The sequence below is a fragment of the Falco biarmicus genome, chromosome 15, assembly GCF_023638135.1.
Source record: "Falco biarmicus isolate bFalBia1 chromosome 15, bFalBia1.pri, whole genome shotgun sequence".
NCBI classification, from domain to species: Eukaryota; Metazoa; Chordata; class Aves; order Falconiformes; family Falconidae; genus Falco; species Falco biarmicus.
In genome coordinates, this window is record NC_079302.1 from 11,759,540 (window position 1) to 11,785,766 (window position 26,227).

At 35.0% G+C, this 26,227-nt stretch overlaps 1 protein-coding gene across 2 annotated transcripts in view; it reads left to right on the plus strand.

Moving 5' to 3' along the window:
- LOC130159440 (transcription initiation factor TFIID subunit 4-like) overlaps positions 1-26,227 on the plus strand; it is a 146,272-nt gene that overhangs the window by 64,037 nt on the left and 56,008 nt on the right. For both annotated transcript variants that reach the window (XM_056361105.1, XM_056361104.1), the window contains exons 11-13: positions 212-342; positions 2,273-2,398; positions 12,406-12,462. In XM_056361105.1, the coding sequence (XP_056217080.1) occupies positions 212-342; positions 2,273-2,398; positions 12,406-12,462 (314 nt within the window). The remainder of the gene's footprint in view (positions 1-211; positions 343-2,272; positions 2,399-12,405; positions 12,463-26,227) is intronic.

Genomic DNA, 26,227 nt, shown 5'->3' on the forward strand with positions numbered 1-26,227 from the left:
TCTTTTCATGGGGTCATAAATATATCACCAAAGCTAAATAAATGTTGTTATGGATTTTTCTGTTCAGGAAAATGAAGTTATGACTTTATGTTCTTTAGAGGTTTTGTTTGGTTTTTGGTTGTGTGTTGGTTTGGGGTTTTTTTGTTGGTGTGTTTTGTTTTTCTTTGTGGGAGGTAAGCTAATTCTGTTTTGTTTTGTTTTTTTGCTTTAGCTAAAAAACTAGGAATTACTGATGTGCCAGCTGAGGTGGTTACTTTTATTTCCCATGCAACACAAAACAGATTAAGAACAGTGATAGAAAAAGTAACAGTGATAACCCAGCACCGAATGGAATCATACAAAGTAAGTCTGCAAAGAAAGGTACTGTAACAGAACAATGCAGTGTGACGCCGTTTTTTCTTAGCATACAGTAGGTGTTTTGTGTTCATTCTGTTGCAAAGCGTGTTTTTAATTGTGGCTTTATCTGCCTCAGCAAATGGAAAGTGGTGGGATGATAGTAGCACTTCTCAGATCTGTCTCCCTCCTCTGTGATAAAATTTGTGTGTAGAATTATATTTTCATCCTTCTGTGCTGAAGTGTCTAGCATGGAGCATCTGTTAAGCTGTTTCTGCTCATGGATTGCAACTAAGACTGTTGATTCTTGACGTCTCCTTTTTTGACCAAGGTATCTATTGATTGGATAAAAATTGCTTCAATATGTGAGAATCTATAGTAACTTTACATGTCCTTGGCTGTGAGAAATACTAATATTCTACAAAAGCTACCAGTTTGTCTTAAACCATCAACTACAGAATTTATCTGTAAATTCTTCAGTATAATTAGACAATTCTGTTTAAAAAGAACATTTCAGGATAAAATGATATTCTGATTCCGTTCTTAATGATTGTATTCTTGAAGAAAATTTAAACGATTTAGGTACTTAAACCAGGGAGAAAATTTAAATAAGAATCTGCAAACCAGTTTGAAATTTGAATAATTCCAACATCTTTATTGCTAAATTTGAAATACCTTCAAGAGTAAGATGATAATAGTTTTTAAACTCATGTAAAAGCAACATTGCAATAACCATAGTTGTGTGTAAGCTGTGTTTAGATTTAATAGCTCTGGTTTGGTTTTTTGGTTGGTTTTGGGGGGATTTTTGTTTTCCTTGAATGAAAGCCTGGTCAAACAGCTTTGGACTGTGTCTTTGCCCACCTGTTTCCCAAACCTGAGTCACAGTTGGATAACTGTATGTGGTATTTGCAAGAAAATTATCTTTGGGATCTGTGACTAGAATCAACATTACTGTGATAGAAAAATTGATTTAAAAAAGGCCACTACGCCTGTGTTTACCTACACTTACATCTTTCCTTGCAATTGATGGATGTATTCTACTATATTTGACTAAAAGTAAAATCTCCTTGTTTTTTTCGAATATTCTTCCTCAGCTTCAGCAGTTTAAAATTCCTTCTCCCTAGAACAGTGTCTGAGAAGAAGACACTTCATTCAGTCTGTGTTAAGCCAAAGATGCATTTAAAATAATATCTTAGCAGATTCTTAGAAAAAAATCAGTGTTGTCTCTGGCTGAACCATAGCATTTTCATTGTCTTCTGCATATTTCTTGGTTCATGGTTTTCTTTGATTTTGTAGCATTTAAGTAAAAAAGAAAAATATTAAGCAGATAAATGAGGTGGAAGTAAGATGGATAACTTATTTTTTGACTGACATTCTGAGTGTTCCTTGTGTGGCTTGTGTCATAAATTCTTACTGTTTGTTGGGTTCTAGGAAAGCTTGCATACTCTTAGCTGTCATAAAGTTCTATTTTACTTGTAATGAGAGGCGTATTTTCAACTTAATTTTTAGCTCTAATGCTTTTATAGTGCTGCATCTTAATCATGTCTGTTCCTAGTTGAAGATGAGTACAAATACAGGAACTGCAGTTTATAACCAGGCTTATATCCTATATCTATGATTGTTCAGTAATAAAGCTCAACATATTAGGAGTTTTTAATCAGCAAGTCTGTTGGTTTTATTTTTTTTAACTCTTCAATGTCTCTGGTGCTGATAATCAATCCTTGGGTTTTTTCATTTGCTTAGATATTAAGTAATCAGATTCTAGCTGCATTATTAACCATGGGCTGGCTTCATTCCCCTGAGCTTAAAAAAAGGGAATTTATTTTTTAAATTGTTAGGACAAGGGAAAGATTTTAATGTATAACACCTATGGTTGTCTTTAAATGCATAGTCTTGATGAAAATGCATGTTTTTGTAGAACACTGTTCTTATTTTACAGGATGATGAATGGTATGAACAAGCTACAGATGTCCGATCACAGTTAAAGTTTTTTGAACAGTTGGAGCGTTTAGAAAAGCAAAGGAAAGATGAACAAGAGAGAGAAATCTTGCTAAAGGCTGCCAAGGTATCTGTTCTAATCCGTTGTTTTTAAACCACTTAACAAGTCATAGTCTTCAAACAATTACTGAATTTTGTGAAATCTATTTCATAAACACATTTTTTTTTTTATATAACAAAAAGATACTACTGTTGTGTCATCACACCTTTAATTCATTAAGTCATCCTATACTGTCTTTAATGACTCCAGACATACCTGCTGGAATGCTCCTGCATTTTCAAGATACAGTGCTGAATTTGATGAGTTCTTGGGAATGTAGGAGACAATGGCTAACATTTTCAAAATAACTTGGTGAAATAACTTTCACAATTGCCTTTGAAATTTAATAGATGCCAGGGTTTCTGTGCCATTTGAAAATCATAGCCTACACTTCTGCTATTCAAGCACAATTCAGTAAATTGTTACAGATATTTTTGAGGCTTTTTACTCTACTTCCTGAGTTTTTTAAGGCTTTTTACTGCTTGAGTTTCTAGACTATTTTTTTATTCTTTTTTTTTAAACAGTTTGGTTCACTTGTTTATTTTAACTTAAATACTGTGTGTCCCATTTGGTGTTCTGGTTACCTCTGTATAACTGCCATATTATTCAGTTAACTGTCAGTTCATCTGGACAGGTTCCTTTGTAACTTCAATTCCAAAGACTAAATTTTCATACATGCAATAGAACAAACTAACACAATATTGTTTCTAGAGCATATAAGTACAGATAAATCTCCTGTTTTTAATGGCAAATTTAATTGTATTATATATATGTCATATCTAACTGCAAATAAGTTTATGCTTTAGTTATCTCAATTTTCATTGCATTTTCATTTGTATTGAATTATTTATTGTATATTCTGAAGATATTATATAAAATAACACAATGCTTAGTTGTAACACTCAGCCTCCTGGTTTTGTGCCATTAATGTTCACAAATTGAGAGATTTTTTTTTTAAAAAAAACACCCTTGATTATTTCAGAAACTTGTTTCTCAACTTGGCTACTTTTATCTGTAATGTTTTCACTCTTAACTTACAGTTGTTCACATTGTTAAATACTCCACAAATTTCCACATAACATAAATACTCTTTGAATGTTTATTTTTTTAATAAAAATTTTTTTTTTTAATTCTGTTTTCTCCATTCAGTGGATACATCTTGATGAATCATGTCTTCTTTTCTGTGTATCCTGCTGCTTGTTTGTTATGTTTGTTGGTTTTTTTTTTTTAATGGACATTGAGAAAAATACAGTAGCTTGTAGTCATTAGTTCAAAAACATTTACCTGACTGCACAAACCCTTGTGCAGACTGGTCTGAGGTCGGGCTAGATGACCTCCTGTTGTCACTTCCAACCTAAATTACTTCATGATTTGATATTCTGTGGTTTTGGGTAGGTTGTTTGGGGTTTTTTTGTTTTAGTCTTGGATAATACAAACTCCTGTGAAGTAGAAATTTAGGAAATAAATACATCAGCCACAAGTTTGATTCCTATAGATTACAGAAAGAACAAATTAAGAGAATTCTATAACAAACGAATATAATAAGAGAGTTCTCTACTTGATTTGAAGGAATGAACTTAATGAAAATAATGAATGCATATATTAGCTTCATAACCAGAAAGTGATAGGAGACAGCTTGGCATAAATACATGGTCTACTAGAAGAATATATGAAGGCATTAAAAAATCAAACCCAAGCCATAAAGTAGCCATGGAAGAGCAATGCTGATTTATCAGTATTCATGTTTAGAAAGAGAAGTTGAAGATACTGTGAACCTTTTGGGAGGTGTTCATGCAATGTTGCGATTTAAGTGTAAATGCCTATTTGGAACCGAACTTAAAATGATAGCATCTTTTCTTTGTGGAGTGTTCAGCTGGCTGTCAGCCATTCTGTTCTGATGGATTGACGCCCTATTACAGACTTATGTAGGGCATAGTTTGGAAAAATGTGGTCAGATTACAACTTCTTATTGTAAATAATAGGTATATCATGATTTCCTTAGCTTCTAGGTTGCTGCTCAAATGCAAGACCACCGTGTACGTTAACAGTGATAACTGTTGAGGTTTTTATTCTGTATTCCTATGTACTAATACCTTACCCAGGATTTAGTTTTTCTTTTTTTTTCTTATGAACTTGCCTAGTTGTCTAAGGAGATCTAAGTCTTTGTGGAATGGAAGCAGTAATTGTAATGACACAGTTATTAAACGGACACAGTTAAAATCTGCCCCAGCTGCCCTGATAAATAGTGATAAAAATCAGTAACCATTTCATGTCTGTCTGTGGCCTGCTGCATGGATACTTGTCTGCAAAGGGGGTAATGACTTAGCTGGCTCCTGAGACTGAAATATCTGCTTCGCAAAGACATTGTTTCCTGGATCATGGCATCCTTGTCACTCTGACAGTGTCTTTAAAGGTTAGAAAACTTGGGATTTTAAAATGAAATTTCTGTTTCTGCTTTTTTTCCTATAGATGCTTAAATCTAAAAATCAGAGTATTTTTTTTATAATTGCAGCTTCTTAACGTGCCTTTTAGATTAACAGAGTGATCTCTTCTATGTGTTTTGTCATTTATTTTGCAACATGTTTTTAAGGTTACTCAGCTGAATAATTTTAAAGAAAGTTTCAAAATTGCCTGCTAGTCACGCCTCATCTACTGTCTAGTATGGAAAAGTTTGAACGGGTTTTACTGGCACAGTGAAAATTTTATTTTAAATATTTACCCTTTGGAGCCTTGTTAATAGCTAAAGTCCAAGTTATGACCAAGAGTAAGATAATGACAGAAACATTCTGGGCACTGAAGTTATGACCAAGAGTAAGATAATGACAGAAACATTCTGGGCACTAAATAATCAAAACCAAAACAATCAGCTGAAAAGATGATGAAAAATGCAGGAATAGATTGAAATTAAAGGAGATTCAGCATGAGTCTTTGGGAAAGCCTTGAAACCAATTTGGTAATGTTGCATTAGAATTCAGTGAGAGGTAAGAAAGATATATAAATAATTATCAAAGAAACTCTTAGGTTTGCAGGTTTTTGTTTTTGGGTTTTGGGTAATGGGTTGGTTTCTTCAAAAGGAGAAAAGAAAATATTTGACACTAGTGATCCGATTGATCTGCAACCATAATTTCAGTTGTTAAAGTGACTGCAGAATTTGTAAGCACCCACATGGGGTTGGTTTTGCTTCAGGAAATGTTTTTGGGAAAAAAAGAGACAAAATCAGATGGGGAGATAGAAGGGAAAAAGTTAGGTTTCAAAAAATATTTTAAATTTCTGACATGCTAAAAAAAGTCACTATCCAAGTTAAAAATAATTGTGAAGCTACAAGAGTATCTTTAAAGCAAAATAGTACTATTATTTGACTTGTTAAATGGGAGAATGTTACAAAATCTTATGTCCCATGCCTGGGAAATACTTGTGAAATAGAAACTTCATACCACAAGCTTAGAAAAATAAGAACTAACTGATGTTTGCATTCCAGTGAGGTGTTTTGGGGAAAGACAGACTTGACAGGAAAGGAAGAATTGTAAGATATACTATAGTAGCAATGCAACATACAAATATTTTTTTAATTAAAAACCTAAAAATTAAAACCAAGACTGTTTCAGGAGCTAGCACAATCTCTTGTACCTCAGGGATCTCTGCATCATATTCCACAATGTATGCATACCAACCTAGAACGTATGGCCCAAAGCATTTCTCTGATTTACTTCCTGGTAGTCATTTTTATAACAGAAGTGTTTAAAGACACATTGGTCCCCAAAACTGTGAGATCCAGTCACCTCCTGCTTTTGGAACATCAAGAAAACACAATGTCAAATACAGAAGCTGTACAGGGAGAGACTGCAGCTGCCTGATTGTTGTTACTTTTGGGTTATCTTCCTGATACATGAATAACAGCGTAAAATAAAAATGGCACAAAGAGGGGCCATCTTGTATGTAAACACATAACATAGAGTGCAGTCTCTTTAAAAGAAATATTTGGGAGAGTCAACTCTTCACCCTCGTTTGTTTTCCCAGTAAGAACCCACTGGCTGTTGTTTCCACGTGTGTGCAGAAGCAGAGATTTTTTTGAATTTGTCTTTGGTGACTGGTATGGGAAATTGCAAGAAGGGCTAAGGAAAGACTGCAGAAAGGTCAAAAGCCAGACTAAAATCACTTGAGGAATTTACCTTTACATTTGACATGGTGTGTGTTGTGTGGACTTTCTGGGAAAAAAAAAAAAACCAAACACCAAAACAAAACAAAAAAACCCCACAACCAAACCAAAGCACAGTTCTTGCTATAGTAAAAGATGTGTACCTTCCTGCTTTCATAGCTATTTCCAAAACCTGGAAAATGCAGGTTGTGTGTGTCAAATTGAATGAGGTTCTGTTTCTGGGCTGATAGTGGAAATATTTCTGGCCGCAGGAGGAATAGGAGTTTGTAGTTGATTTTTTTTTTGGGGGGGTGGGGTATATTTGTCCATTGTTTTTTGGAGAGTGGTGCTTTCTACAGTAAAGAGGTACAGCTTGGGGGTTTCCTTATTTTCAGAAAATCAGTGAATAATACTTCTATGATATAATCTATAATAAAGTGGATCATGTTCAAATTACTGTGGTAATTTCTCTGCTCAAACAGGCTATATGCCTGTTTATAATCAAATTAATTTTGAGAATTTATTTCCAATGTATGCATTCTATTAGTCTGTTATTTTGAGTGCTCTGTATTAGTAGCAGAAGCCTGTCAGGTTTTGGGGTCTTAAATGTGACTATCACAGGAGTAAGATCTGTTCTGTAAAAAGAATAATTATGCAAGTAAATGAAAAATTATCTTTAGTTTTGTTTGCAAAGTTAATTAGTATTTATAGATGACAGAGACTTTTATAGTGCTATAGGCTGAAGGGCTTTTTTATTGGAGAGTGATCATTGAAATTTGGCAGTGCAGATTTCCTTGCAGACGTGTCTTGTGATTACTTGAAGGGGCTACCTCTTTGAGCCAGAGATGAGTTCAGTCGTCATGCCAAATTAATCCTTTCCCTCTCTTCTGAAAGTACAGTGGATGTAATGCAGCTTTTTGTGAGATGAAGCACTCTCTGAATGGAAACTTATAACTCACTTCAGATGAGAGGAGAGCAAAGAGGGAATTATTGTGTTGAGATAGTTTTCTGAATTTTCAGAAATTTGTTACTTCAATTTTAATGATTTTAAAATAAAATCTTTTTTTAGACCTGTACTCTTGCATTCCACCTCACTGTGGTCGTAGCTCTGAATAGGGTTTTACCCTCAGCTATGCTGCTTTTAACTTTCACTTTTTATTAACAAAGCTAATGTGAAAGCAAAGTGTTTCATGTTGCCAATTTAATTTCTTTAATTAAAAGTGAAAGTTATAAGCTGGTACAGCCGTGGGTGAAGTTCTAATGTCATCAATGGGGAAAAATAGGTTTAAAATTGAAACTGTTGGCACAGCGGTGGCTCTCAATAGTACAGCACCTGCAGTTGTGACTCCTAACTTTATTTAATGAAAAAAGATGAATTTGAAGCATTAAAGACTCCCAGTGTATGTATTGGGAAAGGGGAGTAGAGCTCACAGAAGCTGTGTAAATGCCTTAACTGGGATCAGAAGTTGCTAAACGCAGGAGATGTATTTAGGAGGAGAGACCCTGTGAGACATTTTCTAACACAGATTTAACAAGCTGAGACTTCAAAATTATTATAAATCTAACAGAAACCTTTTTTTGTTAGTGGGACGAAAATGTAACAACAGTGCATCTCAGACATTACAAATTACAACAAAATACTGAATAATTATCATAATTATCATAATTAAATATGTCAGGAGGACTGTTAGTCTGCCCTTCTGCATAGTCACAGAATATTCTCCAATTTCAAAAATTTGTTGCATATAGTTAGGTATTACCTGAGTTACAGATATCCTTATTATTTTAAAAATACTGTTGCTTTCTAATGTAAGACAGTTCTATGAAATACAAAATCTCCTTCTTAAAACTGCGCTGTTACGTGTGTAATTAGATGCCCATTTTTGTGGTATTCTTCCTTAACACAAGCAAGGGGAAAAGCTAAGGTTTGGAACATTAGGGAGTTTGGTAACATGTTAATGAAACCCCGTATTTCTAATGTGTTTTGAATACACACATTTAACATATGCTACTTTTCATACTTTGATATTCTAATGTTTCCATAGACGTAATGTGATTTATGCAGTTTTCAGATAAATAAGGTAGCAAGTTCTCTGACAGAAAGCGCTTTCATTCTTAACAATTAAAATATCAGGCTGTCTGGTCTAATAAAATATCTTGTGTTTGGGAGAAATGTTAATAAACCTGGTTTGGTAAGGTCTCAGTAGGAGACAGCATTGAATGTATTTAAAAGTATGTTATCTGGTTAGGATCAGTCCTAGGTTTCTCTAAAATTACTATGGGAAGCTGGCTTGCTTCAAAAGGTGTTTATTCATCAACGTGAAAATATATTACGTAAACCCAGTTTTCTTTATTTACAGAAGAATAGAGAGGGGAAGGGAAAGGAGTTGTGATAAACTCCTTGCAAGTATTTGAGTTAGCATTCTGTGATCGGTAGGTGTTTCCAAAGCTTTAGAGGAAGGAGGCATTGGTGCATTCAAAGGTTTTGGAAAAAAGTGTTCCACAGAACAGCTCTGAGATGCAGCATGTTAAGATTTGGATGTTAGAGGGAAAGGAGAAAGGAAGACAAAACCAAAAATGTGAGATGTCTTCATAGAAAAAAATTTAAACTGGAATTTAAATAAAACCCTAGGAATGATTAGTTAATAGCTTGATGAAAGTAAGTGTAAAATATTGGTACAATTGTGGAGTAAAAATGGTGACATATAGACAAGCACTAAAAGGGCTGAGCTGCAGCAGAATTGTTTAGACTCTTCAGAAGCAAGAGAAGGTGTTCATATGTGGAATGGAGTGTAAAGAGAAGCCAGTGACATTTTTAAAGCTTATCTAGGCACCTCTGTTAAGCTTGACATTTTCATTTGCTTATGTTTGCTTTAATCTGTGTTGTATCAGCATTGAAGAAGGTGGCTTTTATAATTTACATTAGATAATAAAGTGAAGGATTAATAAAGTTTTCTTTTCCTTTAATATGTTTTAGCCTCCATGTGCTGATGATTTTGTTTCTGAAACTTACTGATTTGCAAACTGATATGGTAGTCAGCAGGAAGGTATTTTAGTTGTAATAATCTATTGTAGGTTTTTTAAAATCTGAACACAAGAAGAAACAGAAAAAGACAGTTAAATTCTTTGACTTTTTTAGTGTTACTTTACACCAGTAATGACATATCCAGTGTAATGTTGGAATTGCACTTGCTTGAAACAAGAGCTAGCCTGCGCTCTTTGAATAGGCTGTTGGGAGTGGGTTCAAGGAATAACCAGAAACTGATTGCTTCATTCTAAATGTAAAGCTAGTTCTACCTTCACCTTCAGTCTGGGGTTATGTAGCTGACATTAGCTGGTTATTTTAAATCTTCATTACTGAAAAAAAATCTTGTATTTAGTCTCAGTCAGGAGTTGAGCACCTGTTTTCACCTCTGCAGTAATGTTTATTATTTATTGTGAATGAGCTGGAGGGTTACACAGAGTAGATCATCTGCTTTTGGGATCTGCTTTTTCAGATTATTCTAAACTCTAGTTCTGCTTTTATTTGGTCAGTCTCAGGAGAAAAAACTGTCAACTTCTAAGAGTGTTTTTGTTTTGATCTGTAGCACTTTCAGTTTTTTCTTCACTTATGGACTCCAGGAAATTACAATGTTATTTTGCTTCTGTTGCTTTAATTTTTCGTACAATGTCCCAAAACACAATGTAGATCTGGTGTGTTTTCCAGGATTCTATCACTTTCTTCTAGAAACTTGGTAACAATATTAGAAGTCTCAGCTTGATTCTCCCAGGACACTCTGCTTTCTCCTTAAGCTGAAGTGCTTTTAACTTGTACTTTGCATTTGGCAAATGATTCAGCTTCATACGGTAGTATAACAACACTTTGTATTTCTGTACTGCTTTCACTGTGAGACTCAAAAGGCAATAGAAGTTTGTTGTACATTCATAAATTTATCATCAAAACCCATGAAAGGGCTAAGTATGATTTTCCATATATCATACTGGAGAAACTGAGGCACACGATGATTGAACTGCCATCACAAAATGACAGAGCAAGGACCTAATTCAGTTCAGTTCGTACTTATCTAAGTCCATCTCCTAGGGAAACAACTCATTGAATGTTTTGGGGGGTTTTTTGTTTTGTTTATTTGGTTTTTAACCTAATAGGTATAAATACAATAAAATTTTTAGTAATTGTTTTACTGAATAGAGTCCCAGGTCTCCAGCAGATCCACGTATTTTGTGAAATGCCTTATTTTTCTTTAAACGTTAACTAGATCAGATTGTCTACATTTTTCTTTTTGTCTGGCCACAGCAGTTAGAAGGAATCTCAGTCTTTGTTAAGATGGAGTTTCTTTCATGGTTGGCACAACTACAACATGAAATTTGGTCATTAGCTATCTACAGATTTTAATTCCTCATTACTTTAGTCCAGACACTGTCATGTCAAACTGCATTTTAGGCTAACAGGCACAAAATCACTAGTAGGTGGTGTTGGAGGATGAAGCTCCATGTGAATGTGAAAGAATCAAGCACATCTTTTAAAAATCTCATTATTTTTTAATTTGGCCATCTGAAAAATAATCCCAGTTTAAAACAAACAAACAAAACAACCAGGAAAAAGGATAAAGAATTCAGTGTCATTGGTGCCCCATCTGCCAAATCGTAGTCAAGGCTCTTTCCAGGTATATCAACAATATATTACATGTCCCCTTACCCTTAAAACCTATCTCCCTTTGGTTTTCTTCATGGATTTTTAACTTCTGAACAGAATTTGTTACGAAAAATTCAAACAATGGGAAAAAACCTGAGCATATATAAGTTTACAAACTAATACTCTTTCAAGTTTCAGGTGTGTCTTCAGTATAGAAAGAGGCAAAGAAAGATAGCAGAGGGGGGCATAGATACTCTTATTCCTTTAGGAGTTGCGTAAATTATACCACTTTAAATCTCAAAGAAATACCAAAATAAAATAATTCCATCTTTCAGGTATCAGAAACAACAGTTTTCCACGGATGTCACAAGTTTTATTGCAGCTTCTTACAACTTTTTATGCAACCTTTTCTTAATACTGACCAATCGTGCAAATAAAGAATTATAATGCATATATTATCTGCCTCTCAAGTTATGAATTCCATCAATATGAGTATGCTTAGTGAGCATAAATAAGAATTTAATAGTTTTAACATATGGTTGTAAAACAGTCTGTATCTGAAGAAATGTACTGTTACGGCTTGTTATTGCAATTAAACAGTTATTCTTAATGGGGTTTTAGAGCTATTGTTCCTGGTTTTGAAGGAAAATATGAAAGTTCCCATCTGGCAATATTTCTCTAGTTTTAAAAATTACAACATTAATATTATTAGTAGTGCATGAATGAGTTTAACTTATGTATATTTCTATGCTGCGCTCAAAGTAATCTTATATGGATAGTAACATCTTTATCATGAAGATTTACTGTTTGGGAGGATGACTTCACAACTGTTTTCTCCACATTCTCTGCAAACAGCTAAGTAAAAGCTTAGCTGCAAACAGTAAATTATTTTAAAGAAATGACTGTAAGGAGGTTAAATTAAAAAGTTCAGATAATGGAAAGAGTGTCACTTCTGCTCTCGGATGCCTGAATTTCTTTGTATTAAATGATTGAAATCTAAACCTGTATGGAAACTTTGGCATTGACAATAACATGGTAATTTTTAAAAATTTAAATCTAGGGTAGATCTTATTTACAACTGAATATTTAACAGTCTTTTGGGTGAGGCCTGTGGGTTTGAAATGGCACTTCTATGAATGTAAGCATCCTATCTTTAACACCCTGTGTCCTGTTCCCCTGTCTTTGCTATTTTTTAACTTACTGCAACAGATGAGGGGTTCTTAAACCATCTGTTAACCTTTTTTCCCCATTTTTTTAAACATGTAGAGTCGCTCAAGGCAAGAAGACCCAGAGCAAGCTAGGCTGAAACAAAAAGCAAAGGAGGTAAGCAGAGCTAGAGATCATTACACTTGACATTTCAAGGCTTGAACATATTAATTTTTTATGCCTTGCTACTTGTATATCGTTAATAAAAATCTGACTAAAAACTTTTTAGGATGTATTTGTTGCTTTGCCTTTGATCTTAATGTTTGCAAACTAATACATTAATACATGTGAAGCCTAAGGAGATTTTATAAGAGAATATTTCCATACATTACATTTTCATTTCCATTTTAGGTAGCTGTAGCTTTTGTTGGGTTGTTGATGACAGCAGCAGTAGATTTTGGTGGAAAATATATGCCTTTGTCTTTTTGTGAAATGTCACTTTCTTAGGAATGTGCTATTTAACAATTTTGTTCTGGTAACAGTCTTTCAAGTAATGTAATTGGCAGTCATTTTCTCTACAGTGTGGTTCAGTGGACTATTTACTCATCAGTCTAAATTACAATAATCTAAAAATTATTGAATAATTTCAGATGAAGTTTTGATATGTTTTTCTAAGAGTAACAATTTGTGAACTGCTGAGTACCTTAATTTGCTGTAAATGAGAGGGGCTGTCCTTTGCTTAAGGCATCTCATGGCTTAGGATCAAGTTGTAACTTAAATCAGTTAGACTAAAATACCTATCAGTTGAAAGTCATTCCTATTTTAAAAAATTAGCAACATCATGTGCAGCAAACTGGTGCTGCTTTTTTTAGCCAGCTTCTTTGGATATGTGTATCAGAAGGTAATAATTATACATTAGAAGGTAATATATACAGAAAAAAATGCATATAACAACTTATTTTGTATTGACCTGTTCTTCCTGTTTTGTTTTCCCTGTTGCAGTATTCTGTAGTTCCGTTAGCTGTACATTTTTTATATATATATCTTGTAAAAAAAATCCAAGTACATCAGTTTTGTCTCTTTTTTTCATTATGCGATTATGTAGTAAGATTTGCTGAAATGAGTTCTTGTAAGCATTAGACCATGCCTTAGTGTTTCCAGATTTGGGTTTGTTGAGCAAGTATTCAAATGAAATAATCAAGCTATTTGGCAGGAAAAGACACAGGATTTTAATACTGCTTGAGTTGAGTATGTAGCCAGTGTATGCAAAGGAAGAATCAGATTTGTGAAAATAATTGATGGCAGGCAAAACTTGCTGTTGAGCTGAGAACTAAAACTGCCATGCTGGAAGTGAAAGCGAGCTAGAAATAAATGCATTTCTTGCTGCCACAACATTTGCATTCACTGTAATTCTTTTTCAGCCATTGGAAACTTAAGGAAGCAAAAGTAAACAACAGGGCTAGTAAGAACACATTTTCTAGTAGTCAGGAGTGGACTAGTGGTTCTCTTTATAGCTGTGATAGAAGAGTTGCACTCTAGCCGGTGGTGTTGCTCTTGGTGTAGCTGCAGGAGTTCTCCCTTGTATGAAAATTTGGACTGTCCCATCAGCTGTATTTCTTACCCACTAGAGGGAGTGACACTGTTCCGACATGTGAATAAAAGAAAGTGTATGGAATGTGTTCTGAGTAATGGTAATAGTGGTATTAGGAAAGAGCTAGCAAATATTTTGGTGCTAACCTAATTAAAAATGCTTAGTTCAAACTGGTATGTGATTTTAAAGTAGTGGTGTTCCTGGGTATGATAACATGTTTGAGTAAATGCAGAATGAATACTAGGTTTTCTGTTTGAGTGCTACACCCTATTCTTTTGTACAGTAGACCTGCCTTTTTTCCCACCCTTCTAATGAAAGTGTATATAATATGCTGGCACCGTGCCTCTCTCTGAAGTTGAATTTCATTCTACATTTTTGAAACCATAAGCAATATAAGCATGTCTCTGTTTTTAGTAATTAGGGTTCTAAAAGCTCTTTCTTCGACTAGTGGAGAGACTTGCACCTAAAATATTCAAATATATTTAATAAAAACGCACTCTTTTGCATTAACTTTTGCAAAGGGGAATGGAGAAGTGGGACTAGCAAGATTCTGGTATAATACAGTTCATATTTTTTCTGCATTGGTTACTGAATATATGCTGATGTCTCAAATTGTATTGGACTGCCAAAAAAACCCCAAACCAATTTTATAGTATAAAATGTCAATTAGATAGTGTCTTTGGCATGGCTCTGTTATTTGAAATTAAAAGTTTTGAATCAACTTCTGCAAAAATGTAAAAATTCCAAAATTTCACTGCCAGCTGGGCTACTCTTAAATGTGCATATGACCCATCAGTGAGAGACAAATTGGGTTTATTCCAGGGTTTGTTTAAGCTGGTGAATATAATACTGTCAGCTTTGATAATTTGAAGCTGTGTTTCCATGTCTTGAGTATTGCCTGAAGACCTTTGTTGCTCAGATATTCTTCTGGCCAGTAGTACAGTGGCTACTAGGTAATGTTTTAAAAAGCACAAAGAGAGCATCCAAGAAACCTGCAGCATTCTTAGCTTACGTTACCTGTTTAATGATTCGACTGTCAGATAGTCTGGGGTTTTGTATCAGCAAAGCAGCTGATAATTTCATCGTTATGTTCTGGGAATGGATAATGTTTCAGACTTTGCAGTGGGCCTGCATTTGAACAGTGACACTGCTGCATTCCTTGTGCTAACCGAGCAGTCTGGAACTGCCCTCTTCAAAATTGAGTGCCATCAATGCGATACCCTGGTTCCCTGCCAGATAGAAAAGGATGAATATCTAAACCAAATGGAACTCTTATGTGAAGTCTGATAAAGAGAATATAGCCATAGAGAATAAGCCAAAGATACACAAGACAAAAATCAGAGGGAGAAAGTGAAATACCAAAAGAAATAATTTAAAGTCTTTAAGAAAGTATTCTAAATCTTCAAGAAAAGTCTTCTTGCAACATTGGAAGAACTCCAGAAAGCACTGTCTTGGAATGCAGAATAGATGTACCATCACAAGAATAATGTGATGAAGAGGGGAGAAAGAAAACTAGCGAAGGATGTTTGTTCCAAAACATTCTTCTTTATGGATATTTTAGAGCCTTTCATTCCATAATGTTCTCTTTTTCTTCCTAATTTAAAAGAAAAACAGATCAGTCCAATTTCTTCACAGAACTTCTACCATTAAGAAGACCCCTTCTTGCTTGTTGGTGTCATCAAGAAAATGTACAGGGGGGGTCACTATGTCCTTTAAACACATTTTTAAATTAATTTGATAAGGTGAAGATTATTTTATGTTTTGTTCTGTAACTCTATCTTACTCCATTTATTAACTAGCCTTCAAACCACTCTGCATATTGTTTAAGCCAAACTGGCATAAATCAAGTTTAAATTCTTACCAAAACAAACAGAAGATCCATCTACATATGGTCTTATTGCAGAGACTAGACATAACAGTCAGATTTCATTCACACACAGACTAGCATTGTTTTAGTTATGTCAGTGCAAACCCACTCTTATTTCAGTTTGACTGACTTATTTTGCTTTAGCATTAACCTGTTTCAAATGGACTTGAGTGAAAGCAGTAGGAGAATGTGCCTGTGGGGGTTTGTATTGCTTAAAACTCTCCGTTTACTTTCACACTTTTAAATTGGTGCAGCTTTTTGTCAGTGAACATTATATGATTGTTTTAATGGTAAACTTGTTTAATAAACTAGTGAAAAACATTTTCCATTGAAACTATTCCAGGGGAAAATGCTGCTCTTCAGCTGTTATTTGTTACATTGTTTTGTAACAAATTCTGAAATGTTTGACTCTCAGTACAACTTAATATAAGAAACAGCATAATTTGTGAGCAGTGTCTACTTCATATTGCATGATTAAAGCTTCTAACATCAAGTTTTAGAAAATAACACTGATTTATGTAGTCTGTTGGAAGCATGGAAAGCCACAAATGTAAGTTAAAGAAATTGTGAGTTCTCTAATTTCCATTAAAAGGGTTCATTAAATAGGACATCCAACAGGCAATATAACTGATAGCAGGAATAGATCGAGATGAGGAATAGAGTCAACACCTAGTAATTAATCATAGAAATTAGTTAAAAGAAAGGCAGGGTAGGTAAGATCCTAAACGGCCTTTCTGTCACTGATATTTTCCTACATATTCAAGTGTCTGTTGGCTAAAAAGCTTTTAATTTAAAAGTCAAGTAGCTGAGTTTGATCCTGAAAGATTAACTTGGTTAAAATCTTTGTGTCATCACCAACCAAGAATATTGCATAATAATAAAAACTTAAACCAGACACCATAAATGTCTGGGCATGTATCCAGGACCTAGATCAGTTTAGATAACACTCAATTGAGTCTGTTCTCAGATGTACTCATTAACCATGCAAGTGAAATCCCAGACCTGTTGATATTCATAATAGCATATTATTTCAAGGGAAGACAGAAGACAGCCTTACGTACCTTTGTCAGCACAGATAGCCCATCTTTCTAGGACTGGAAAAAGTCTTTAATAGTGGTGTGTATTGAAGCAGGTTGCTGCTGTGACAGTTACACTGGCTAGGAGCTTTGGGAGTACCCAGTTCTTGCATAAGCAGACCATGGAGAGGGTCTTTCTCATACTCCCAGAAGGAGCTGTATCCACTGCAGTGCTGTGGTGACCGCTCTGCTCGGGTACTGTTATTCCCCATGTCTGCAGTGTCTTCTGTAACAAAATCCTTACTTGGCTAAGTTTTAGATTTTGAACTGTATCCTTTTCTGAGTTACAGGCACAAAAATATCTGGACTGTTAGCAGGTAGAGTTCTATAAGAAGCCATATGATCCTTCTCATACTTAAAAGTATGTACATCATATGATGTATATTTTACGTAGCTCTAACGCTGCTTCAGAAATTTTAAAACCCACATAAAAAGATAACTTGTCTTAGCAGGGTTACTGAAACTCCAGCATCATACATTTAACGATTAGATTATGAAAACAATTTTACTCTGAATAATTTATTGTCACCACATTAATATTTGTTTATCAATCAGTAAGAATGGTTTCTTTTGAAATATTTAAATAATAGTTTACAGCAGTTATCCCTGTTTTCATAAGGTGTCACTGAAAATGAAAAGGATTTTGTTTTGTTTGGTAAGTTAATTTATTCACCTTTTTAGCAAAACTGAAGTCCTTAAGGATGTACTAGTAATGCGGTATCTCTTGTGACAAATCTGAAGAAGTTTTCTATTTTATCATGCCTGACATAAAAATACTGATTCAAAAGCAACAATCTTCTCTTAAAAAGGTTTCTAATAAAACATTCCATTGAGAAATGGAGCACTTGGACAGAAATAAGTTTAAATGAAATTTCCACTTACACTGACCCTCAGATGGGTTAGAGCTAAAAAGAAGGAAAAGCTAGGAATATGATACCCGAAGTAATGATAGTGCAACATTTAGGCAGTAATGATTCCTCAAAACTGAGTTGTTTCATAAATAATTTTCTGCATCAGGTTACCAATGCTATAGCTGTGATGCAGAAGGAGTGCAAGCATTTTTGTCAATATGCGTAGAAGGTTAGATAAGAGTCACTTTGTTTAAACTCTCCCTTTACCACAGGTCTATTGTTTGTACCCAGAAAAATGCTTTGACTATTCCGGTGCTGTCTAAGCCCATGCAACACTGCCATGGATTTGGCTGTGGAGTACAAGATACTCCTGAAATGAAAAATTTGTTGCAGTGACTTCAAATGTTAGTATTAAACATGCATCTCAGGGAAAAGTAGTCCTCTCTGTTATCAGTTGAAATACTTTAATGAAAATGCTGCTGTGTTATCAGGCTTATTGCTTTTGTTAACTGTATTTTTTTCCTTTTTGAGTAGATATTACTGTAGATGTGCAGATATATTATGATAAAAGTCACAAATTCTGATAAACCGGAGTTGATTATGAACCTGGGAAGGACAGGAGAGGAATGGTATTATACTGGCATATGAAATAACTGCTGCTGAAGAAACAAGATGATCTGTAACCAGTAATACATTTCTTGCATATGAATCTTGGTGTGTAGATCTTCAAAATTTCATATTAGTTTAAAGACAGTGAGTTTTGCCAGAAAAAAAAAATCCTGGGTTTGCAAGGATAAGGTATTACCCTGCCATGGATTCTACAAGTCAGGAAGAACTTTCAGGCAGTAGTAGTCTTAGTATTCAGCAGAACTTTTTGTTTGCATATCTCTTTGCAACATTGAAGACCATGACTTCCAGCCTGATTTCCTGCACTTAGAGCAGAAGTGATGGCAGATGTTTGGCTGAAGAGGAAGTATGGTGTTACCCTTGCTGTACAGACAGTCAGAAAAACTGGGTAATTGACAGAAAAATGCCAGGGGATCAAAGGAATGGCCATAATATTTTCCCACTGAGTCAAATTGTTTTATTCCTGCTTAGGTAAAATGTGTATTAATTGGAGTTGAGTCAAGGGCTAGATTTTTTTTTTTTTTTTTTTGGTCCTTTTTCTAACCCGAACTTGACCCAAGATTACCTCATTAGTCTAGCAGAAATCTAAATTAAATCCAATCCTGTCCAACATAATAATTTCCTTCTACAGAATTGTTAGTGGAGTGCCATAGTGATGCATGATTTTAGTGTACATAAACTACCTAGCTCTTGTTTAGTTAACATGAATGCTTATTTTTTGTGACTGATTATAATTGTTGTTTTTAGCGTTGTAGAGTCAAATGTTTTACTGATATATGTGCTAAATACATGGCCTCTTCTAAGTAATAACAAACTATTTTTGTACTTGATACGTCTTTAAATGATATAGGACACTCTTATGTTTGTTCATACTTGCTATCTAGAAAAAAAATCCTTGGAGCTTTGGTTACTCCCCCACTAGAGTTACAGGCAAATTTGAATGCACTGAGTGAGAAGGATCATTAGTATCGTATTGATGTGTTGTGCCACCTCATGAAGACCCGTGTCAGATTTGTGCATCTTTGTATGTGGGATGTTCATAAGCACAGATAAATAAGGTTGCATAACTTGGAGAATGCAGAACAAAATGGGACAGGTGAATATGCAAGAGAAAGGAACAAGAAGGCAAGCTGTCTAGTCAGGCATTGTTCATTGTTTAGCTGATGTCTTAGTGACTCTAGAAGAGGTATTTGAAAGACAGTAGCCTTCAAATTAACACAGCAGCAGTGTAATTTCCTTAGAATTTGTATGACACGTATTTGTACTGATGCAATCTGCTATTTGGCACATGAGCACCTGTGTACACAAATACAGTAATTGTCTTACCTGGCTACCAAAAGGTTCCCATGTGACGATCTAAGAATCTGGGGACATTTAAACAAGTAAAGAGTTGTATACATTCGTAAAAGTTGGCTTTTCTTTTTGGGATTCTTACTTGTTTTCCCAAGAAAATTTTAAGTGTGTACTCTTAATTCTCAAATTAAACTCGTGTGGAAGACTGGAGACGCATTTTCAAATTAGAGTTTAGCTCTTCTGTGATACATATTTGGTTTGTGTTTGAATATTTTCAAAAGAGCAATACTTGTTACAAATTCTGCTCAACCTAATGGATTTCATGTTTTTTAAAAAGCTGAAAAGGAGACAAGGGAGGAGAAATCCATCCCTGTTGTTTATGTTGTCTTCCAGAGTGCATACACACCAGTGGAGTCCTGCCTAATAACAGATTGTTGTAACAAGTCGTCTCTCATTATAAAGCAACAGGACTACTTAAATATGAATTTCTAGAACTTGGATTTGGAATGGTATAAGCTTTTTGTAAAGAAATTCTGAAGCTGAAGGTGACTTTGCTTTTCTGTATCTCACCAAAATACTCCAGCAGGAACTTCCTCTTGTAAAATGAATTCTCTGAAGGTGGTGTCAGACTTTTCCACTGTAGGAAAGTGACGGTAGAATTTTCAGCCCTTCAGATCCCTTGCAGTTTTCCTTCCATGTCTGTACGAATAACCAGTGCTGCTGCTTTTGGATTTTGAGGCACTGCTAAACAAGTGGAGGGTGGCAGCTCCCTTTTTCTAATCACTTCTTGGGGCCCAGACAACAGAGCTCGGTGAATGTTTTCTTCCACCTTTGTGGTGTGAGATTTCTGGTAAGGATGGTTTGGCTTTGCCTCTCCTGAGTAGATGATTGCATACACAGGTTCCAGGAGAGGCACTGAGGAATGCAGGCAATGTTACTTCCTTTTCTGAAAGATTTTTTTAAAATTCTTCTTATGTATCTAAATATATACACGTAAAGGTATCAGATCGTTTTTTGCAAGGAAGACATCAAGACTGAGTTTCCAGTTCTCCTTCCGCCTCTATGGTATTTTGTCTAAATATGGGTCTTCCTTGGGTAGAAACAACCTTGTGCTTAATTTCTCACTCTGGCACAGCCAGAAGAAAAAAAAAAAGGGGGGGGGGGGGGGGCGGGATATTTTCATATGGAGCAAGCCGTGAATGTGGAAAAAAAATATCACGTAACTGTTTTATCTGAACACTGCAACAGATTTACTTCCCTGCTGATCTGGCAAAGTAATAGCACTTTAGAATATGATTGCCTATTTATTAAGTAGAGGGCAGCAAATGTCAGCTGTGTCTGCTTGTCAGAAACTGAGGAGGTTGCTTGGACAACAATCTAAATTATTATTTAGATGTTTTGGTCCCTTAGTCAAGCCTGCTTTACTATATAGAAGCTTGCAAGGAGAGGTCAAGGTGTACTTAGGCTTCAGCCTGCAGGGCAAGTTTTCCCCCATCCTCTGTATGCACGTTGGTTTCTTACTCCAAAATAAACCTGAATGAGGGCTTTAATTCTGCCGCTGAGCTAACATGTTTGTAAGCCCTGTTTGGCAGCCTCGGAGCGCCTGAGGCAGCACACAGCTGCCAGCTTTCATCTGCCCCCAGTTCCTCCGGGCGCTCCGTGTCACATGATATAACCTAAGGGGATCGAGACGCACCTACTAAATCTTCTGTTCCTCTGCCCACTCAGCCTGGGTGCTGCACATTGCACCGGCAGCAGGCAGCTGGCCATCAGCAATCAGCTGCATACCTCCTGCTGACAAATCTTCAGGCTCTTCTTTGTGCAAGACCCACATACAAAGATCAACCCCTGGTCCCCACATCTACTTCCCGGCTGTAGTCTGGAAGGGTATTTGCATGTTCTGTCATTTTACAGTGGCAAGACCTTGTTTGAAATGAATACACTTTGTAGAACATGCTGCATTTCATAAAATCTGTGAGCTGTTTCTAGCCTGTTAGTGGGAGATGAAAGAGTTCATGGGAGCAATGTTAAAGCTCAAGTTGGAACCATAGTAGTAAAATTTCAAAAAGAGTAATATTAAAGTTCCTTGCCAGCACATTTTTGAGAGTTGAAATATGTGCATGCAATACTTCTGTGAATCTCCAAGTAGTTTATAAGATACACAGGACATTTATTTTCACAGATCTCTTGAAGAATATTTTATTTAGCAGATCGTAAAATCAGATACAAAGAAATAATCTGATTCTGTAAATCTGCTTTGTAAAACTAAGCTGCAATTTTCCTACAAGGTTTGTCAGCATCTCCTGTCTGTGCTGGGATGTGACAATTTATGGTTATGTACTTACATATGTATGTATTTACTGTGGAGTAATGTGAACATCAGCTTTGTTGTCATTTTCAGGTAGTTTATTGTGGTAGAGTTTTAAGGAATATTTAATACGGTTAGCAGTAGGGTAAAAAGTGTCAGTTTTGGCTGTAGTAAATACTAAATGTTTCTATCCATAGCTAGGTTATATGCACACTCTTCTCCTAAACTACAAGGCTAGTCAGTAACATGTAGAGGTCGTGAAAGGTGTGTTAGCATGTATTTCCTATTTTTAGTTTAGTCTTGTCATTAAAAAATATCTTTGTGTCAGCCTGTGAAAGTCTCACAGTATTGCATCACCTTAGTTGAATAATGAGATATTGCCTAACATACCCTGGAAAAATAGTTCCCCTTTAGTAATAGTAATTTTTAAATAAATAAAATGTATTATTGCCATTCACAATGTAAACAGGATGATTGGTTTTCCCTCAAGTATGTGTTTACTAAAGGTAGATATGATTATCTCTAAAATGTAAACACATGAAAGGTATTACTATATTTTTAACGTTGTAAGGCAGTTGAGCAATGATGTGTAAGACTTGTGTTTTCAGTTAGTGTTGAAGATTGTTCCTGAATTGGTGGTTAGCTTCTAGTTTTCCGTGGAAATGGTCAGTAAGATGTGAATGAGATTTTCCGGAATGCGAAAGTATGTTACATGTTTGTGCTGACGAGTGTACGCTGCAGTCTTACAGCTTCCTTAAAACTGGTATCTCTGTATCTGTAGGATTGAAGCGAAGCGTATTGAACAACAGTATGATGCAGTTATAGGTGATAGGTTTATTGACTCTGCACAGCCATGTGAAAATGTAAATAAGCAATCTGAAGTACAGAGTAGGCTTCCTTACACTTTTGTGTCCTTTCTCTTCGCAACTAGTAAATCTATTTATATTCAGAACAGACATTTATATTCTTAGAACAGAAATAATGCCATGTAGATTTCTGAAGATGTCTCTTAATCTTGTGCTTTGACTTTCACCCTGTATGGCCAAAAGCTATATTCACATGTTAAGGTGCATGAAAATCTATTAATTTCCCCAAAAGTAAGAATAATTTTTTTTAAAAAAAGAATCTGTCCCGGAATAAGTGCTTGTATCTGGCAAACTTGTCAGACAAGTCAAGCTTTAGGAAGGTGTCAAATACACAAAATGGGAAAACATAAAAACTGAACTGGGGTGCTAATTGTGTACAGGAAGACAGGAGAGAGGGAGAATGTTCACTTTGCTGGGAACATAGTAGAAGTGAGATTGGTGAGAATATAGCACATTTTTATGGTCTGGAGAAGTAAGATGGGCTCCCCAGTATAGGGTACCTGTAGAATACATAGGGATATCTGCTGTGTCTTACTATGACAGGTAATAATTAAGGTGGTTATTGAATATACATTATTACTTCACCGTATGTGCTGCTGTTTAAGTAAAACACTTTCAGCGTCCTATTTTGAGGAACAGCAAATTCAGTATTCAGCAAAATTGTTCTCTATTTTAATAATGGTCTGTCATTAGCAGCTGCCATTTTTTCCTTCTTAAGCAATATGTTCAGGAAATCTGTTGTTTGCTAGGGTGTGTCACAAAACATAAATACAGGATGATTTTTTTCCCTCTCTAAGAATATAAATTGTTCGCATCTTTTAGCTATTTTACCTTTTTAATAATCTAGGTGACCACAAGATAAAGTGATACAGACCTCCAGCTTGCATGGAGAACATCTAAAGAACATGCAGCTACACTAGCTAACCCTGTAAACTTCTCTAATTGAGTCTCAGGTTCAAAACTTGTATGTTGTTTTAGGATGCAGAAGTCAAACAATGCTCTTGAGAATACTAGAGGTGCCTTCTCAGAGAAGAAAGGTAACTTAAGGTCATGAGAGTCTGGCAGAGTTTTCTGAGACCAGTCATTAATCCCAGTTTTATCAAGGTTTGATGTCAAGAATTTACATAGAGGCAAAATACACTTCACTATTGAGCTAAACTTTTGTGTGTGTTGCATGCAGTTGTGGTGCTCAGTAGAAGGTGCTGGATTTCGGTAGTACGTGATGGTGTTCTGCTCTGGTTTTTTTTATGTTTTAGATATAGAGCAATTATAATGCATATTTAAATATCTTATACATTATGTTATTTAAGACATTATGCATTTTTAGATTTGTCAACTGATGCTTCTGTGAACGTTGCAATATATGATAATTTCTGTGATCTGCTTAGCTATACAGAAGAAATAAATTCCTAAATGTACGTTTCATAAATATCCTCAGGTAATTTTAACCGAGGCATTAAAAATAATTCCTGAGTAAAAAATGCTCATCTGTCCATCTATCTATGTGGAGAGATTCTGGTAAGTACTGAAATTTGAAAATCAACCCCCCTAAATCTGATGGACAAGGAAATGTCTGCCTTAGCAGGCATGCCAACATTCGGGAATGCTGAGAAAATGTGGTAGATTATGTGGCAAATATGAGAATGGTCTGACTGTGTTGTCTGAGAGGTTTTTATTTTTGCCCTGTTTGCCTCTCTGTGTGCATTTTTGCTCCTGTCACTTCTTAAGTATATGCTTGTCATATTCAAAGTATTGCAAATTGAATTCTTCTCTGTCATACAATTGTAGCTCTGGAGTAACTCTATTGACATCAGTAGCAGTATTCAAAACAAACAGAATTTGTCCCTCTGGTATTAGATATAATCTCATATTAAAACATCTCCTGTGGACAATTAGGATTTATTGTTATCAGCTGCATTTAACATTTTTACTTAAATGCAAAATATTTTTAATTATACATATAAAATAATCTGTGTTTATCTGAAAATCAACTACAAATTTTGTGATTTTGCATTAAATTTCTGGGTTTGTATATTCAGCACATATTTCAAGTCTCCTCGCTTTGATTTTGTTATTTAAGATGCAAAGAAGAATGTAAAGCTTTCTAATGCACTGAATCTGTTTTCACTTTGCAGTAGTTTCACATTTAATTACAGCTGTCTTTGATAATAAATTGTGTGCCACAGTTTGTAATATATTTTATAAAGTGAAGTCCTTTGGTGAGTTGCTTACTGAAACAATAAGCATTTGTGACAGGTTGTTTGCTGAATACTTCCTCTGTGCATATGGCAGATCATAGTTCAGTTGTTAGCAGATTATCCATTGTGCCTTGATGTTAAAAGAGGATACTTTTCAGCCTGTGTTTAAAGCTGTGCTGCACTGTCCTAAGAATGGTTATGTTGAGTGGGATCTAAGAGAAGTTAGGGAAAGTTCACATGTACTAAAAGGAAAAAAAAAATGAACACAGCAAATAGCTTGTAGTGGTTTTAGCATTCTGCTCGTGATCTCTGATAGTATTGTGAATTTTTCTACTGATTTTAAAACTGCTTTGAAACAGTTAATCAGTTCTACAATAGAATATTCTTCAGATTTATAGCCAAAAAAGAGTATTTAAAGGCATGTAGAACCACTATTACTTATGGGCCAGTATTTTAATCCCCTATTTTTAAAACTGGACTGGTCAGGAAAATGAGGGGTTTTTTAGACATCAGTATTTTGAACATCAGTCTTAGAATGTAAGGATATTTTACCCAATTAGAAGAGGAAAGTCAGGAATACTTGTTTTCATGATTATGAGGAAGAGGAACCTGTAATGGGGGGGCATAAGCTGTGGTTTTCCTCACTTACTCTAACGTGCCAAGGAATAGAGAGCAAAGAATATAGTGGAATTTTTCTGTGAAGAATTGTATTCTGCTGGTGGTGACACACATTTTAGACTTGTAATATATTGAAGGATTGTTAAGATCTAAATCAAAGGTTCAATTTGCCATAAATTGAAAGTGAATGAAACCTCCATGTGTTGTTTTGGAGATGGGGAGAATGTGTTTGGGAAAAGCAGAAGGAAGAGTGAAAGATTAAAAATCTTTCACTTGAAAAGATGAATGTAAGGAGGTATATTTTTAGATCATCTCATTTCCTTTTTAATGCAAATCGGCTTCTTTGATTATTCACTTTTATTATTTATTTATTTATCCTTATACAAAACTTAGAAAATATTACATATTTGGAATATAGGCATTTTTATAATGCAATAATAATAGTGCAACTATTGCACTCATTTCATGTGTTGGTGAGAAAGCATTTCAAGAAAAAATATTTTGAATAGAATTAATTTAGGGATTTTTAAAGTGCTAAGCTTAATGTAACTGCAGTTCTTTAAATCAGAAAAACAAGAGAGAAAACAAATAATGCCCCTTAAGCAGATGCTCATTCACGTAGGATAACTACTCTTTGATTTTGGAGA